The sequence below is a fragment of the Stigmatopora argus genome, chromosome 15 (assembly GCF_051989625.1).
Source record: "Stigmatopora argus isolate UIUO_Sarg chromosome 15, RoL_Sarg_1.0, whole genome shotgun sequence".
In the NCBI taxonomy this organism is placed as follows: Eukaryota; Metazoa; Chordata; class Actinopteri; order Syngnathiformes; family Syngnathidae; genus Stigmatopora; species Stigmatopora argus.
Window position 1 is genome coordinate 13,075,546 of NC_135401.1, and position 18,667 is coordinate 13,094,212.

The 18,667-nt window shown below is 38.2% G+C and overlaps 2 protein-coding genes across 7 annotated transcripts in view; both read right to left on the bottom strand.

The window, feature by feature from the left end:
• The window catches only part of LOC144090334 (SAM and SH3 domain-containing protein 1-like), a 28,961-nt gene extending 24,440 nt beyond the window's left edge, over positions 1-4,521 (bottom strand). Inside the window, exon 1 of one of the 2 annotated variants that reach the window (XM_077621762.1) lies at positions 3,625-4,521. In XM_077621762.1, the coding sequence (XP_077477888.1) occupies positions 3,625-3,954 (330 nt within the window). In that variant the 5' untranslated portion in view covers positions 3,955-4,521. Of the gene's footprint in view, positions 1-3,510 lie in introns of both variants that reach the window. The other variant, XM_077621761.1, reaches the window with a different exon arrangement.
• A 2,037-nt stretch (positions 4,522-6,558) lies between these two features.
• Positions 6,559-18,667, bottom strand: part of LOC144090333 (syntaxin-binding protein 5-like) — a 49,593-nt gene continuing 37,484 nt past the window's right edge. For all 5 annotated transcript variants that reach the window (XM_077621758.1, XM_077621757.1, XM_077621756.1 and 2 more), the window contains 6 exons: positions 15,354-15,596; positions 13,550-13,913; positions 11,966-12,131; positions 11,778-11,889; positions 10,363-10,583; positions 6,559-10,211 (listed from right to left, as the gene is read on the bottom strand). In XM_077621758.1, coding sequence (XP_077477884.1) covers positions 10,170-10,211; positions 10,363-10,583; positions 11,778-11,889; positions 11,966-12,131; positions 13,550-13,913; positions 15,354-15,596 — 1,148 coding nt within the window. In that variant the 3' untranslated portion in view covers positions 6,559-10,169. The remainder of the gene's footprint in view (positions 10,212-10,362; positions 10,584-11,777; positions 11,890-11,965; positions 12,132-13,549; positions 13,914-15,353; positions 15,597-18,667) is intronic.

Here is an 18,667-nt window from a genome sequence, read left to right on the forward strand (position 1 = left end):
TCTCAATGGCACCCAATGAGTTAAGATGTTGGAAAAAAATATCTTCCTAAACTTTTGGACATGCTTTTTGTCCATTATGGGATATTGTCTAAATATCTCATGAATAAACGTTAACCTGAGGAACTTTTACTCAAGCTTAGACATCTTATGTATTATTGATAAAAATGTTTTACTTGGATTTTTTAAATTTGAAAATGAGTATATTCAGGCCCGTCGGTCGAGTGCTTTGCACTCACAGTTCTGTGGCGGAGGGTTCGATCCCAGGTGGGTCTCCACTGTGTGTAGTTACCATGTTCTCCCCGGGTTTATGTGGGTTTTCTCCGGGTACACTTTAAATTGTGCTTAGGTGTGAGACTGGGCAGTTGTCCATCTCCTTGTGCCTAGCGATTGGCTGGCCACCATATCCAGGGTGGCCCCCGCCTGGTGCTCGTAGTTAGCTGGGACAGGCTCCAGCACCACCCACGACCCTTGTGAGGATAGGCGGTCCAGAAAACGAATTACTAATGCATGAGTATATTCACTTTGTACAAATTTGACCAGAAGCATTTAACCTCAGGGTGGTCCGACGGCTGAGTGGTTAGTGCATGGTACACGATCGATTGGTCGCCGGTCTTTTGGTCGCCGGTCTTTTGGTCGCCCGGAAGGTAAGTGATAATTACCATTTAAATCGTTGCTCAAATTCCCTAAATACAAACTGTGAATTACTATTTAGTCATACTTAATGCCCTAGTAATTATAAGGCTAAAGAAAAGCTCCAAATTTCCCGGACTTTTATTGTTTTTTGTTGGAGAACTTGTTAAGACCCTGACTGACGTAGCTTCTTAAAAGGGACAACGCATGTACATACAAGACCAAAAGACCGGCGACCAATCGACCGCACACGTTAGTGCGTTGGCCTCACAGTGGGAGCGCTGGGTTCAAAATCCAGGTCGGTCCACCTGGGTGGAGTTTGCATGTTCTCCCCTGCGTGGCTTTTCTCCGTGTACTCCAGTTTCCTCCCACATTCCAAAGAATGCATGGAATGCTGATTGGACACTCTAAATTGCCCCTAGGTATGAATGTGAGCGTGAATGGTTGTTTGTCTCCTTATGCCCTGTGATTGGCTGGCCACCATTTGAGGGTGTCCCCCGCCTCTGGGCCAAAGTCAGCTGGGATAGGCTCCAGCACCCCCCACAACCCTAGGCAGGATAAAGCGGTTCAGAAAATGAGATGAGACATTTAACCTTCTAGTTCTCCAGAATAATTTGTTTTAAGGTCAACACCATAAAATACAAAGAGCTTGCTGTAAACTCTAGCCACTATTAATAGTGACAATATACAGGTCAGGGATAAAAAAGGCATAAAGATATTTAGTAAAGTATAAGCCATTTGTGGGAATATATTCATGTTTATTTGCAGTGAAATATGTTGGGTCGCAGCTGTTTCTGCTTTCAAGCCTGAATTGAGAAATGTGAAAAGGAATGAAACATGATTCGCCCACCCCACTGGAAACTGTAGTAAAGGATAAAAAATCTGCTGTAATAAACGAACACTTGGTCCTAATTGTAATGCAGGTGCAAAGGCTTTCTTTCATTCTTTTTGTTTATTCATGAAAAGCGGGGGAAATGGTGAGAACATTCACAAGTAGCAAAGAACGGCAGGACGAGCTCGAACCAGCGGGGTTGCCACCGTTCCCAATGCAACTCAACCACACGAAAGCTCGACCAGGCAGCTGACAGCTGCCTCGCTTTTGTCAAAGTCCCTTCTCATTAAACTACTCGGAAAGGACACGCATTGCTCAAAAGCCTTAAGAACGCCTGCACTCATTAGTTTTGCGGCCATGAGACTGAAGTGTCAAATGATGAAGAACTCTCGTTTTGGAAATACATTCATGCATATAAATACAAGTATGTTAAGATAAGGTCTGTCTTAGATTAAAATAAATAATTAGATCCCTAAAGACATTATGATTTAATTCATGAAACTTGAATAATATAATTTGAGAGATTAGTATTTTAAAAAATACTTTTTCTAAACCTTTAAAGGGGAAATTACTTTTGTTATCATATAAAATAAGAAACTGATTATTTAAATTATTCATTTTCTGGACCACTGATCCTCAAGGGTTGTGGGGGTGCTGGAGCCAATGCCAGCAAACTATAGGCACAAAGCGGCGTAAACCCTGAATTGTTGACCATCCAATCGAAGAGCACATAGAGGAAAGACAATGATTCACGGACACACTCATCCCTAGGGTCAGTTTAGAGTGTTAATCAGCCTATTATGCATGTGGGAAGAAAACCGTAGTACCTGGAGAAAATCCACGTAAACTCGGAGAAAACATGCAAATTCTACATATGAAGATACGATCCTGGGATTGAACCCTTGATCTCATAACTGTGAGACCGATGCACTCGACCAGCAGAAACAGATATATTATCAATAATTAGTACATTGTATTTTAATGTTCTTTTAATTATTGCATCCTTTACAGTATGTATATATATTTATGTATGCACATACATACACACACATACATACATACATACATATATACACACAGACACACACTCATATATATACATACACACAAATTATATAAATACACACACATACATATATATACACACAGACACACTCATACACACACATACATATATATATATACACATATATACTCACATATATATATATATATATATATATATATATATATATATATATATATATAAACATATATACAAACAGACACACACATACATAGACATGCACACAAATTATATATACATATATATACACATATATATACATATATATACATATATATACACATACACATACACATATATACACATATATACACATATATATATACACACATACATATATATACACACACATATATATACACACATACATATACACAAACATACACAAACACACATACATACACATATACACAAACATACATACACATATACACAAACATACACATATACACAAACATACACATACATACACATACACAAACACACACATACATACACGTATACACAAACACACACATGTACATACACGTATACACAAACATACACACATACATACACATATACACAAACATACACACATACATACACACGAACATACATATACACAAACATTCACACATACACACACGAACATACATATACACAAATATACACACATACATACACATATACACACATACATACACATATACAAACATACATACACATATACACACATACATACACATATACACACATACATACACATATACACACATACATACACATATACACACATACATACACATATACACACATACATACACATATACACACATACATACACATATATATACACATTCTTTCCGAATATTACATTGTATGACCTCTTGCAATTTCCCGCGGCACACCTGACCATTGCTGACGGACGGCACACCAGTGGTCCCGCGGCACAGTGGTTGGAAAGCACTGGTCTAGAAGAGAAGATAAGCTTGGGTCCTACCTTGTGACTGTACGGTGCTTCTCCAAGGTCGATCCCATCCCTGGCCAGTTTGTGTCTTATAAGGACCTTGAGCTTAAGTTTGGGATACGTGACAAAGTCAGTGCAATCCCTCACCCTAGGGTCGAAGTTCTCAGCATAGGCCGCTCGATGGGTCCCCTTCGTCGTCTTGAACGGGGATCTCCGGTTCCCCGTCTCTTGCCGGGGCTCCAGGGTAAAGTAGTACCCCTGCGTTTGTCTGCGCTCCGAGTCCCTCAACTGTCGGACTGCATCCAGCAGCCGGTGACGGTGGTACTCTACACAGACGCCGATGGCGTCAAGGTCAGGCCCACCGATCTTCTTGCAGACCTCCAGGTCGTCGTAGCCATTGTCCAGGAAAGCTTCCACGTATTGGGTTAAGTCGAGCCGAGACAGCCAGTCCAGTACTAGGTTGGGACCCTGGCTCATCCTGGATCCTGGATTGCAAGGTGCATTTAAGGCATCCTCAAGTCCTGCTCAGCATCACTGGCGTGAATTCCACAAGCTAAAATCACCCCGGAAGAAAATAGTTATCCTAACTCAATGCTAATAGATGAGAAATTTAGTAAGCACACATGCTAGGGGGTTAAAAAGAATCTTCAAGTTAGGGTTTCTTATTCAATCCAAAAACAAGACGGACTACTTTTTAGACTTCAAAAACACTGCAAGCCGCCTCGGAGTCATTTTAGCAGGAATACTTCAAATTGTTAACAGGACAGGCTGAATGAGTTTCTTGATAATAATATTTTTGTCGCTAAAATATGGGGAAATGGAGGGTAAAAAAAATCTTATGAGAGCCGATAGTGATATTAACTAAGAACTTGAACGAAACAAGACAAAACGGCAGTTTAAAACTTATCTTCAGCTCTCTAACGTGGCACGTCGTATCTTGTTCGGTCTCCGAATTCAAATCTGCTCGTTTCTGTCCACCGTGAAAAGAAGGAAAAGAGAATGAAATCGATGGTGCTGCTCTGTTGGTATTAATGGATGCTTTTAACGAGTCAGCTGGAGCGAATGAGCTAAGCGTGCTTTGTGCGCCACCTGAAGAGCATTCTGGGAAATGTAGGCCCACGCGCAAAATTCTTGGCCACATTTGAAAGCTGAAATTCATTCATTTTCTGCACACTCATACTTAGGGGCAATTAGAGTGTCCAATCAGCCAACCATGCATGTTTTTGGAATGTGGGAGGAAACCGGAGTACCCGGAGAAAACCCACACATGCCCAGAGAGAACATGCAAACTCGACACAGGTGGACCCCTGAGCTGTGAGGCCAACGTGCTGACCACTCAAGCCGCCAGGGCCAACTTTAATAAAAGATAAATAATAGATAATACATGAGATTAATTATCTTTGCAGATTTCCTTTTTAAAATGTTTCATTTTTTTCTTCAGTTTTTCTCAGCTCACACCAAGGATTGCACTTTGTAACTGGCAAATGCTGAACACGTCGTCATGACTAAACATTTATTCACAACATATGGTACGGAAAACCTGGTAAAACAAACTTCTACAGATATGAACACAATTCTCAAATGGAATATACAACTTTAAATCCTTAAGGTCTAATTCATCATCATAATATTTAAACATTTTCAAACTCTGATTCATCATAATCAGACTCACCAAACAATTGATTCAATTTTCTTGAGTTTTTTTCTAAGTGTGAGCACCGGCCAATAGAACGGGCTCTTGCGCCCCATCTGGCGGACAAAGACAGGTTTTACATCACCGACGGATGGCAGACATTCATCTAATGAACTTTCCTTTAGTTTTTGGTACAAAAGTTTGCGCGTTATACTGGATTAAACACGGTATTTGGTTTCACGGGGTCAATTTGATTTTGCATTGATGTTTTTGTTGGAGCAATTTCCTACAGAGCAGGCATTAATCATTTTTTGATTAAAAAAAAACATTTCTTGGAAAAAACAACCAAAAATCTGGCTAGCACAGGAATTATACTAAACAGATGAAGACAATGTGTGCAAAGTTTTACTTTAATTCACAAAGAAATGGACTATGGACTGTGGCTCAGTGTAGTCCAATTTAACTATAGCAGATGTGAGCAATATTCCAAAAAAAAGGCCAAAGTGGGTCCTGGTCTTTGTTCCAATCGACGCAGCACAGACAGTAATAGTTTATTTTTATTTTTAAAGAAATTTAATAAATAAAATGTTAATTTAAAAAAATAAAATGTTAATTTAAAAAAAAATGAATAAGAAAACAGCAATGCACTTTTTTTCATCATTAATAACAAATAAGATTTTTGATAAATTCCCTCTTGAATTTTTTTGGTAAAATTAATCTTTTTTAAATTATTCATTAAGTCTCCAGACTGCTAGGAAACACCTTGAATTGCCCCTGAAACGCAAGTTTTGTTTTTTAATAAAAAGAATAATTGTAGTTGTAATGACGTTTTGCAGAAGCATGCAATCAACTGGTTGTATACTTACTTATATGACACTGGATTGGTGAAAAGGTGTCGTATTATTTGATTGGACTAAAAACCTGCATGCACTGCGGACCTTTTTGGATAAATTGCCCCCCCTGATCCATAGTAAAGTAGACTGAGGTAGTAGTTTGACTTTAAGGTATTACAACTCTCAACAGCTGAGTTTTGTGGCAGAGCCAGTGATTGTGGACAGTGTGCTATAATAAACCAAAACAAGTCAAAAACATGGAGTGATTAATTATCTGTATAGTAATTAACAGAGCTATACACGTTGCCAGAATTCTGAAAAGATTCCAAGTTCTTAGTATGAAAAAGTTCAGTTTAACACATAAAAAAATAATCAAAACATATTTTTTTTCTCATTTTGAAAACAAAAAAATGGACATTTTTTCCAAGACTATTCTTGCAATCTTCATTTTTTTCCCCCTCAAAAACAAAGAACAGACACAGGAGCACTTTAATTTAAAATTGTAGTACATTTATTTGTCATTGCACAATTTTATCTATATATATATATATATTTATTTATTTATATATTATATCTACAGTCTAATTGTTGGTGGCAGCAGATTAAGTCAGGACATCCATGGGAAATTCATTTTTAATAAAACTGTACAAAAATGAAAAAATACTGCAACTCCACAGATATTCATCCCGAAAGACAGACAAATGGATGGATGGAAGATGGACAGGTTGATGGGGTCTTGGCATTAGGGGGCCTGACCCCCACCCCATTTTGCACAGTGCCATATAGCCAAGCAAAAGCCTTAATGCAACAGCGTATATGCAAAAGCCAGGACATCTCTCACATTCTTGTACACACACCATCAAATGTAAACAGCATTTGGTATTTTTTTTTCTTTTTTTAATTTCGTGGGTAAATACAAATGTTGGGATAATACGCATTTGTAAACACTTATCATGCATCCGTCAATGTGCGACGAGATTATTGGGCGACCCCGTTTGTGGCCCCTCCCCGAAGCACTTTTAAAGGCGAGGCCCCACGAAGTGGGAAAATAGGACGTATATGTGTGTGTGTGTGTGTTTGTAAATAGTTGAGTCATTCAAAATAATGACATTTAAAGGTACACCTTTGGAATTGGATAAAAGAGTTTTCTTCAGATACATGAATATGTTATAGATTAACCAGAAAAAGAAATTGGAGATTCTTAATAAGAATGATTGACAAATGACACTTAGATCGAGGCAAGCATAGATGGGTTCTGATGTGGTTTGGTCCTCACACAATTAATTTTTAAAAAGGAAAGGGGAAAAATAGTGCAAATGCGACTTTTAATTTACTGGATAGCACTGATGGTGGTAGAAGGACAAGAGTTGCTATCAAATGATTGTTATAATGTTTGACAACACAAGAACTATGGCATATAACCAGTTGCAAAACTAAGGAAACAGATTAAAAACCTTCCAACCGTTCTGGCGCCTTAATTTATAAACATAGCGGGGTGCCAGGCTTAAAAAAAAAGAACTAAGCTACATGTAGCCCTTTTTTCCCCTGGTTTAAAAATAAATGTTTGTTAAATTCATTGGGAGTGTTTAGACCAGGGAATTTCATCATTCATTGAATGAATCGCTTTTTTATTGTAAGTGTGATTTAATATGTATACTTAAATTTTATTGATTACTTTTTATAAACAGTTTAATGTTTATTGTTTTCTAATAGGTATTTATCTGTGAATCATTTAGCATTTTGATGATTGAGGGCTATAAAAAAACTTGATTATTTATTTTAAATTTCAAAAGCGGGGGGAAACAGTAAATTGTCTCAGATGTATATAGCAAGAAACATGAATCAATGCACATGATTTACTTTTGTGGGCCACATGATATCAGTGGCTTATCCACCCTCAAATTGCAAATAGTGAAAAAATCTAAACCGCTTCTGATGACCAAAATGTGTTACAAAGTTAAAAGTTATGCTAAAGCTAAGCTAGATTTTGCCATAAAAGTGTTTAGAAACAAAACAAAACACACCACTGGCATGTTTCTAGCTATTTAAACTAACTCTTTCTGCTATACAAAGGGAAGTAAAACAAAAAATAATCAAAACCAAGCAAGGTGGATATGCCAAATTTGGCCATCATTTGAGCATATTAAAGGCCTCCAAAAAGGCAAATTATTTCTGATCGGAAAAATCATAATTCTTAGCATTCAAATAGGGCCTCCAGCCCTTTCGTGCTTGGGCCCTAATTATGAATGTCATCTCTTTGGTTTGAGATAAAAAGATGGCCGTAAAATCCCATTCAACTTGATCTGTTTTGTTATTTACGAACATATGGCTGTAACAAACACTGAAAAACTCAAAAGATGAACGCAAATAGCAGCTCGCAGAAGAGTCAAGAAAAAGCAAAAGTTCTAAATTGTGATTTTGGCTTCCGACACGTAGGCTGCCATTGGTAGCGCCATTTTTAACTAGTCAACTCACTAAAAAGTTACAGCGACAACTCAAATATGCACATTAATCAAACTAACTTTTTGACTACGATCAGGTCATTTCCAGTGTTTTTTTCAGAGTGCAATTATTTGGCAAATAATACAACACAATGCTCAACTCACAGAAGTTGTCCTGAAAATTACAAAATGTGTCATTATGACTAGTTTAAGAAACTTCTGCATGGTAGTAAAATGTGTTTTAAAATAAAGAACAATTTTCTGTGTTCTGATGAAATAAAATAGGGAGCAATTTAAAAATATCTGTTCAGTTATTTTTTATGTCAATATAATTTTATTATATATATATATATATATATATATATATATATATATATATATATATATATATATATATATATATATATATATATTTAGGACGGTGAAAAACAGATCATTTTGGATACCGCACCCAAAATTGAGCTCCAAACAGCTGTGAAACTTAAAAAAATAAAAATAAAATCTTGTTCTCCAGTAACAAACATTTTGTGTTTGCTAATAGTCACGCAACTGTGTGGTAAAATGAACATTTTTAAACAAACCTCTCATGGTCCTGACAAATATATAAAATAATTTTGTTGTATTTCCCAAAATAATCAAACTTCTTGTTTACCCAAGAAAAGATCTATAATAGCTTTGAGTATTTTCTGGTAGAATCTTAAGTGTTTTTTCAAGTCTGACAAGTGTTTGAAACAAATTCTAGGGTGTGAATTCCATAACTGATCTTGTTTTCTCCCAATCTTGTTTAATTTTTGAATTAAAAGATACTATAAGTACATACATTTAACATAATATTATGTCTTTGCAAAAGATATGGTTACTTGTGTCCATGTAGTAACAACATAGTAAGCATTTATTTACTTTCCATTCCACTTATTCTAATAAGTGTCACGGGGGAGTGGAGCTTATCCCAGCTAACAATGATGGGTGGTAGGCAGGCTACACCCATATTTAGTTTCCAACCAATACATATTAAACAGTGGAGAAGGGAAAAAAGCACGGGAACTCTTTAATAATTCACACCCAAAAATTATTAGTCATAAACAGCCGCCAGACCTGAAACAACACAAATATGATTTCAACTTGTTGTGTTATCCAAGAAATTTTCTGTTTGTCCTCAATTTTACACATAAAATCTTTCCATCATGAAAATATGTGTACGAGCATCTTCTGATAAGCTAAATAAAGATTCAAATGAATGTCAGGTGCGCTATGTCTTGATATATTGAACAAATGTTCAATGTACTGATAAATAATGGACAAAACTTAATAAATAAACAAACAAGCAAAATCCAAACAGATAAATACAGTTCATTTTTGTAAAGGATGATGAAATAGCCTACTACCAGCCCTTTTTTGTAAGAATCATCAGCTCCCACTTCATCTTCCCAAGTCCTTCAAAAGCTGTTTCCTCACACAAAAGACAAACAAAGACTGACTCCTTCTGACATCCAAACAGATTCCTTGACTGGACCTGAAGGATGGTGAAAAAAGCTCACAAAGTGAAGACGTCGGAATTGTACACCTTATTTAAGTCTGCAGCAAAGTGACCATAAGAAAAAGAAAAGAAAACAAAATCAGAGTCCAAAAAAGCGCAGGAAAAAAAACTGTGCCACTGGGCGTGAATTACAGAAGACAAGGATGACGAAAGACTTGTGACCCCTCGTCTGTATTGGTGTGTGTGTGAGGGAGTGAGCGTGCATGATTACAAAGTCTGCAGTGTTAGTCAGGATTTCCCCGCCATCATCAGAGCTGGTACCACTTCTTGTCTTTATATTTCAGCATCATCTGAGGGATGAAAAAAAAATAGTCAGGAGGAACGTAGGTTACAAAGCACAAAAAAAAACATCATAAATTCACTGGCGGGATTAACGTCAATGAAAAAACAAGAGTCGTGGCTCTTTAAAATTAAATCAAAATATACAAGTGGAGATCGTACGACATGCGCGTGCTTGGAGAAGGAGTCGGCGCTGGCCATCATAGCGGCTGTTCGTTCCTCCAGCTCGCCAAGCTTCTGCCCTCGCTCGTCCAGAGCTATTCGTGCACGGGCCAGATCGCCTACTACGCCCGAAGCTGCGCTCTTCATGCCCTCCATGTTGCCAGGACCAGGAATGTGCTGGGCAAGACTGCGGGAAGCTTTGCCACTTCCTGTTTCACCAACTACATTGAAGAAAAACAACAGGCCCCATAATGTTAACAGATTTGCTCCCATTGTGATCGATGACCGAGTAATTGTGACTTGGAAGGGGCTGCCAGTCAACTGAATGTATTTACTTACCGTAGTTTTCGGACCATAAGTCTCATTAGCCCAACAAAAAAAACTCAATGAAAGGGAGAAAATACATATATATATATTAGTCTGCAGAAGGTCCCCATATTGTGGACTTCCTGGTGTGTGGCTCCAGTCTTTTACCTAGGTCTACAATGTCTTCTGTGTCTGTGCTTGCTACTGTCTTTCCTGAATACGGGATGAAATAAAGTTATAATCTAATCTAATTAATTTGCACTGGAGTATAAATTGGATTTTAGGGGAATTTTGTAAACTTGAAATAAATAAAACCAACATTTATAAGAAAAACTGAAAATTGAAACGTTACAAAACTATAACTAGTACTGTATTATGCATGCAATATTTAAAGCACATGACAACATTCTGAATAACTGGCTCAATTTATGAAAAAAAAACGGGATAAAAAAATGACGGAAGTCAGGACCTCACTTCTTCTTCGGTTCTGAACTGGGTGGCACTCGGCACTGAAGAAGCGATATTTCACCGTAGAAGAATGATGCACCAAATAATATAAAAGACCGAGAAGGATGACATCTTGCCTTCTCCTGTTTTGTTGTGAGTGAATTTCTCATCACGCACATGGAGAAAGACTACGGGAGACCTATTCCACCTTTGTTTGGCTTTTGAGTCGCCGTTGAAAATGCTTCCTAAGCATCCTGGGCCATTTAAGGCATCTAATGAGCCCATGAAAAAAACAAGACATGATGACATTGACCGAAAACGCGACGTTCCTAGTAATGCTAAAGGCCTAGCACGCGATTGTGGCATAAATGCATCTACCGTGTGTTATACCAAGAAAGAAGAAGCAAACATTTGGAAAGTGGTAACAATATCCTTTTCCAAAAGGACACCAAGCAAGTGGTAACCACAAGGAACAAAAAAAATGAATCAGCATTACGAAGGATTTACACCGTAGATAAGGGCGTGAAGCTGGCATGACGAGAGGATGTCAACACACTGCTTTTTTTAACCTGCAGCACCAAATAACTCAACGTATGCTTTGCCATTCAAAAATATGAAATTTATGAAAATAAAAATTTATTTAAGTGATTTGTAGAACTCACAGAGATCTTCACGATCTAGCGACTGAGCTCCTCCTCCAAAGAGGCCTTTAAAGAAACCTCTGTTGGGAGCCTCTGGAGTCTCCACTGGTGTAAACAACTCACTCAGCATCTCCTAAGAATAAGAAAAAATGCTCTTGAAAATGAAAAAAACTGCTCTCAAGTGCCTGAAGGAGGCAGTTTCATGGTACCTGCAGGTTGTCGCAGGTTTCTTGGCTGTAGGTAATCCTCTGCACCTCTGTGGGGGAGGTGAGGTAGAGAGCCTGGCCTAGACTGGAGAAACAGAATGTTCGTGCTATCCGCATATCCGTGAGTGGCAGGTAGTTGACATCCACCAGAGGCCGAAGACTTGGCAAACTGTAGACATAACACATTATTACATTGAGAACACAGTTTCTTTGGCATATTATCACGTTCAACCATCACACTAAGGAAACACGTTAAAAACCCTCCGACTCTTCTATTGGCTTTAATAGGTACTCTGACGTTTGGTCGCCCGGAAGGTTATTGATAATTACCATTTAAAATTGTTGCTCAAATTCCCTAAATACAAACTGCAAATTATTATTTTGTCATACTTAATGCCCTATTAATTATTAGGCTAAAGAAAAGCTCCAAATTTCCCGTACTTTTATGTGACCTATATTGTGTTTTGTTGGAGAACTTGTTAAGACCCTGACTGACGTCCCTTCCTAAGGGGACAACTCATGTACATACACACACTTATACACTCACACGTCCGCTCAGTGAAACTGCTCAGGGCCATTGTTGGCTTTGATTGATGCGTAGACCGTGTTGTTTGGTACTCGGACGTTTGGGTCCGGGCGACCAAACGTCCGGCGACCAAACGTCCGGCAACCAAACGTCCGGTCACAGCTTTAATATTCCATTAAAATCTCATTAAACTCATTGGCTGCCATGAAAGATTCAGTCGTATTCGCAGTCAGTCCTCCCAGTTTAAATGAATCGGACCTAGATTGTTGGCAATTTTATGCAATAAGTTAACAGCAAATTTTCTATTATAAATATTTAAAATGTATAGAACTTGTTTTCCGTTTTAGTTTTAAAATGAAAAGGAAAATATTCAGTTATTTATTTTGCATTCATTCATTTTCCGAACCGCTTATCCTCACAGTCGCAGGGGGTGCTGGAGCCAGGTGGGGAACACCCGGATCAAAACACACGCAAGCCCGGGAAAAAATTCCACACAATGAAGACCCACCTGGATCCCAGAACGACACGCTAACCAATCGTCCACTGCGCCATTTTTTCATATCATTACTTATTTAATAGCTTAAATAAAATAATTCTTTTTATTTAAATAAATAAATAAGATGTGTTTTGGGTGCAATTCAGGGTGTTCCCCCCCACCTTGTGATGATAAGCAGTCTGGAGAATTAATGAATTAAAAAAAAGGTTAATTTTACAAAAAAAAATACAAAAGAGGGAATTTATCAAAAATCTTATTTGTTATCAAAGCTATTTTATTTAATAATGTTAGTGTTATTTGGGGCGATGAAAAAAGTGCATTGCTGTTTTCATTTTATGTTTTTAATTAATATTTTTTTTATTAATAAAAAAAAAAAAACTATATTAACAAAATAAACATTAAAAATGAAAAAAAAAAACAATAGTCAAATTTTGCAGACGCAAGGTCTTCGGCAAAATTTCTAAATGACTAAAAGTCAAGTTAGTGTTACTGCAAATTAACTCAATGTCTGCCACTGAGTGATCAATGATCAATTTACATGGAGCTACGGGGCGAGGTGAAATACCTGAGGGTCATGATGTGTCCGTTGGCGCAGAAGCAAGCGATGCAGTTGGCTCCAGCCATCTGCACAACGTCAGCCCTTAGCACGAAGGATGACTCGGTGATGCTATGTTTGTAGACCCGCGTCTGGGATGGCATGGCCAACACTTTGGCCTGCTTCTCTGAGCACAGAACGGCAAACTGCGAGTCCTGGCCCTCCTGCCACGAAGGCAGCGACGCAGGCCTGCGCCACCGACTCTTTTCCTTCTCTTTCTCTTCATCAGAGGCATTGGGATCGTACCAGGGCTCATAAGAGGCGGACAGCAGCGATCCGCTGGCGTCTAGCAAGGCCATTGTTAAGATACCTCCTTTGAGTTTGGCCACCGTGCCTGAAAGAGACCAACATATCAAATTTACATCACATTTAGAGGTGTGCGATATGGGGGAAAATAACTATCATGATCTAGTCTGTTTTTTAATCGCTCACATAGCTATTACCACAGTATAATGTATTTAAAACAAAACAAAAAACCCCTACTGTGACAGTTTTCCCACTCACTTGATTTTTAAATCCTAACTCAAAGTTAAGATGCTGCACATCTAGTATAAAACCACACGTAAACATATTTTGCAAAATTTAAAGATATATTCATTTAAGAAGAGGCATTAAAAACAAATATTGACTGACATTTTCAGTCATTAAATGACTGCAACAAAAATGTTCCTACCAAGACTAATTTAAAGTGTCTATAGCCATTGGATTGATTCCGATAGCTGAAGGCGTCACTAAAAAAATCACGGACCGCCACTGCTATATCCTTAGTCTGACTGTCTTCAGCAAACCTTTTGCAGACTTCCTTGTGCATCGTTTTTGGAAGGAGCTTTTTCCTGGTACAACAGCCACGCTGAACAATTGAATGCAGTGTGTGCATATGGTTTGAGTACTGACAGGCATACCGACTACCCTCTCAACCTCTGCAGCAAAGCCAGCAGCACTGATACGCCTGTTTTCCAAAGAGAACCTCTGGATATGACACCGAGCGCACACACTAAACTTCTTGGGTCGAGGCATTTTTCAGAACCTGACCTCGTAACCCGCTGTTAGCGGCATTTTACGCATTCATTGGTGTGTTTTAAGTTCTTTTGAAAATACAATAAATTTCTGTTATTGTCCAAATTCTAGAGGGACTACTACTTTACACTGCATCAAGGTGTCATCATTTGCTGTGTTGTCCCATGAAAAGATATAATTTAAAAAAATGCAGATTTGTGGAGTCTACTGACTTTTTTGAGACTATTTCTAATACTTTTCTCGATACTAATTTTCCCCATCTTTTACAGGTGGTGGCAGCGAACCCAAACACTTACACGACTAAGTGGACAGCGGAGACTGATGAACTCACTTACCAAACAGCTCCAAGTTTCGGAAAAGGTTTGCTCTAAAACCCATCTTCATCAAAATTGTGAACTACTGATATGCGCTGAACTGAAGTGGAAGTTGAAGTGCCCAAAAACAATGTGTCAATAGACAAGAAGCTTGTCACAGCTGGTTAATGTCAGCTCAGCCACCGGGTTCCACACTTAAGATTTCGAGTTGGCCGAGAGCCATAGGCGCTCATGGTTCGTGAGCCATATATTTTCGGACCCCACCCTACTTGCTTAATGTCCATTATGATCGATGGCACTGGATGAGTTAATTGATATTTTACATTTTGATTGATTCTGATTTGATAAGGCTTAACAATCCAGATGGAGTAATTCTACGCATCACATACGTACACACTTAATTTTATACACAATGAATGTTGATATATTTCTAACCCACTTACCGCAAGAGGAGATTCCCACTGGCTGGAGGAGCCTCTGGTCATCGCCGGGGGGCAGGCTGAGATCCATCAATATGACGGACCCCTGCGTTGTACCCACCAGCACGCAGGGGGTGGGTGTGCCATCCGTTGACTTCCTGGGCAATGTCTCACAGAAGCAGGAAGCGCAGATAGCCTCGCGGGACTCCCTGTCAATGCTGGTAACACTTGAACTGCGTGAGCGGCTGAATGAGTTGTCCTTGGAATCTAGATTAAAGAGGGGGTGGGGCGTTGTTTAGATGTCAGGAGAACAACTTTTTGGACATGAGAACTTGGAAGGCTTTAGCAAATTTTCAGCACTTGTTGTTTTAATTGTACAACAGTCCTTTGGAGTAAGATGGAAAAAGTCCCCACACAAGTTGACCCTACCAGAAGATTAAAAAAAACAAAACAAAAAACACTTATCCCCTCTACAAAATATATTAAGGACACAGTGAAAAGAGGGAAAAACATATGCAAGAAATACAAATCAAGTAATACACAGTTTTCTATTTCTAATATTTTTAAACACAATATGTCATAAGGTTTTGAGGGAATACTGGAGTAGAATTACATGATTATAGTTATTTCATGGTCCAAGGCGATCATATTACAAAAGGTTTTTTTTTTCATTGTCAAGTCAAGTTTGCTTTGAATTAACCAACTTTTAACCCCCCAGGGAAAAGTTTCTCATCACTCAATTTGTTCTTGTTAGGACGTCAACTAATTGGTCTGTTACTTTGTTATTTGTGGACAGATCACAATAAAATTTGGTAGATACATTGTATTCTAGGGATGTTTTTTTGTTCTGATTGACATTAACTACAGACTTATTGTTGTCAGTGGGATTTGCACACTCTTTAGTTGTACTTTTTAAATGTTTTTTTGGGTGAGCCAGGTGATTCAATTGAACAATTTATTTTAAAACAATCTAAATAATGCAAGAAGGATGGCAAAAACAAGGTAGTTTTTTTAAAGGTGTGTTAAAATCATAAGTCATACATTTTAACTCCTTTTTTTTAAGTCAGACTATTGAGAACAGTTATATATTTGTGAAGAATGTTGCAATATTATAAGAACAGTTAAGATTTTTTTTTATTTTTCGATAACTTCCTGAAAGATTATTTAAATTCTTTCCCATCTTTATCAAGCACTAATTTTACAGCAAAAATAATGATTTTGAGATTTAAACATGATACATTAAAGGAATAAAGTGAAAGAAATTCACCGGTTACACGATATACACTAATTTTGGAACGTGTACTACCGCATACAACAGGATGAAGGCTGTGTGCAGATGGCCTTTAACGGCCAAATCATAACCCACAGTAAACACAGGCACTAATAAGTCTGCAATGAATTAATTAGCCCGATGCAAAAAAAAAAAGGTTTGGTGGCTCATGCTACTATGGAGCTACCAGCTTTTGAGACGATTGGTTACTGATTAAAGGATGAGTAGGACTTCAAAATTAAATTCCACAAGAATAACAACTATTATGAGTGGTTACTTCAAAGGCTGACTTCAGCCTGTAACAAAAACAACAGCTTTGCTCATATTGCATTTTCCCTGTTTTCAGTGTCATCCCCACATATTTGTTTAATGTATGCCAAGCCACCTTTTGAGATCGTTATTTGGATAGCCAACTTAGCCAACTTGAATGGCTTCCTACAAAAAAAAGCAGCAGGGACCTGCAGGACCTGCCACACCAAAAGAGCACCACCAAGCCAAAAGAAAATGACCAAACTATCAGTTAGGTACAAATCAACGTCCTCCAAGCGCAGGGGTGTCAAACTCTGCCAACTCAGGCTCTACTACGAATCAACTAATCAAATAGTACAACATTTATTTTGATAATTGATTGTTTTGAGACGTTGTCTGAAGCCTTCTTCATGAGGAATCTAATCAAATAATTTCTTGGACTTTTCTTGTGTTTTTTTTAGACAAACTGAATTTTAAAAAAAAAAATTGACAGTGTATTCATTCATTTTCTCCCGCTTGTGTAAACACAAATTATTGTATTATGCCTAATTTGTAAATTCTGGTTTTGTTTAATGAACATTTTATTTGGGCATTATGACGACCCTAATCAAACAACAAATATTATTGCAATTTACATAGACTGCAGTGAAAAAGCATTTGCCCCCTTCCTGATTTCTGTATTTTTTGCATATTTATCGCGCACAAAGGTTTCAGATTATCAAACCAATTTCTGTATGACACGGAGACAACCCAGGGAAATAGAAAATGCAGTTTCTAAATGATGATTTATTTAGCAAGGCAGAAAAAATTAACTTCTTTGGCCCTTTGTGAAAAAGTAATTGCCGCCTGAACCTAATAACGGGCTGTGCCACATTTGGCAGCAATAACAGAAATCAAGATAATTTGTGATGAGTCTTTCACAATGCTTGGAGGAATTTTGGCCCACTGTTCTGTGCAGAATTCTTTCAATTCTGCAATATTAGAGGGTTTTCTGGCATGAACAGCCCATTTCAGATCACACCACAGCATTTCAATGGGATTGAAATCCAGACTTTGACTTGGCCAGTCCAAAACCTAAACTTTTGTTTTTTTTTTGCCATCCAGAGGTGGACCTGATGGTGTGGTTTGGATCATTGTCATGTTGCATGCTCCAAAAGCGCTGGATTGTGAGCGCACGGACTGAGTGCTAGACGTTCTCCTTCAAAATTTGCTGGTAGACAGTAGAATTCATTCTTCCATCAATTACAGCAAGTCGTCCTGGTCCTGAGGCAGCAAAGCAGCCCCAGACCATCACAGTGCCACCACCATGCTTCACCTTTTGTCTAGTGTTCTTTTGATGGAATATTGTGCCATTTTTTGCCAGATGTAATGGGCCGCAGACCTTCCAATAAGTTAAAACTTTTGACTCATCAGTCCACAGAATGTTCTTCCAAAAGTATGGAGGATCATCAAGATGGGTTTTTTTTTTGGCAAACATAAGACGAGCCTTCATATTCTTTTTGGACAGCAATGGTTTTCGCCTTGGAACTCTGCCATAGATACCAGCTTTGGACAGTGTTTTTCTAATAGTAGGGTCATGAACATTGACCTTAAATGATGCCAGCGAGGCCTTCAGTTCTTTCGATGTTTTTCTAGGTTCATTTGTGACCTCCTGGCTGAGTCGTCGTTGGACTCTTGGAGTAACTTTAGCTAGCCGACCACTCCAGGGAAGATTTTCCACATTTCCCAGTTCTCTCCATTTGTGGATAATGGGCCTGACAATGGTTCGCTGGAGCCCCCAAGCCTTGGAAATGGCTCTGTAACCTTTTCCAGAGTGGTT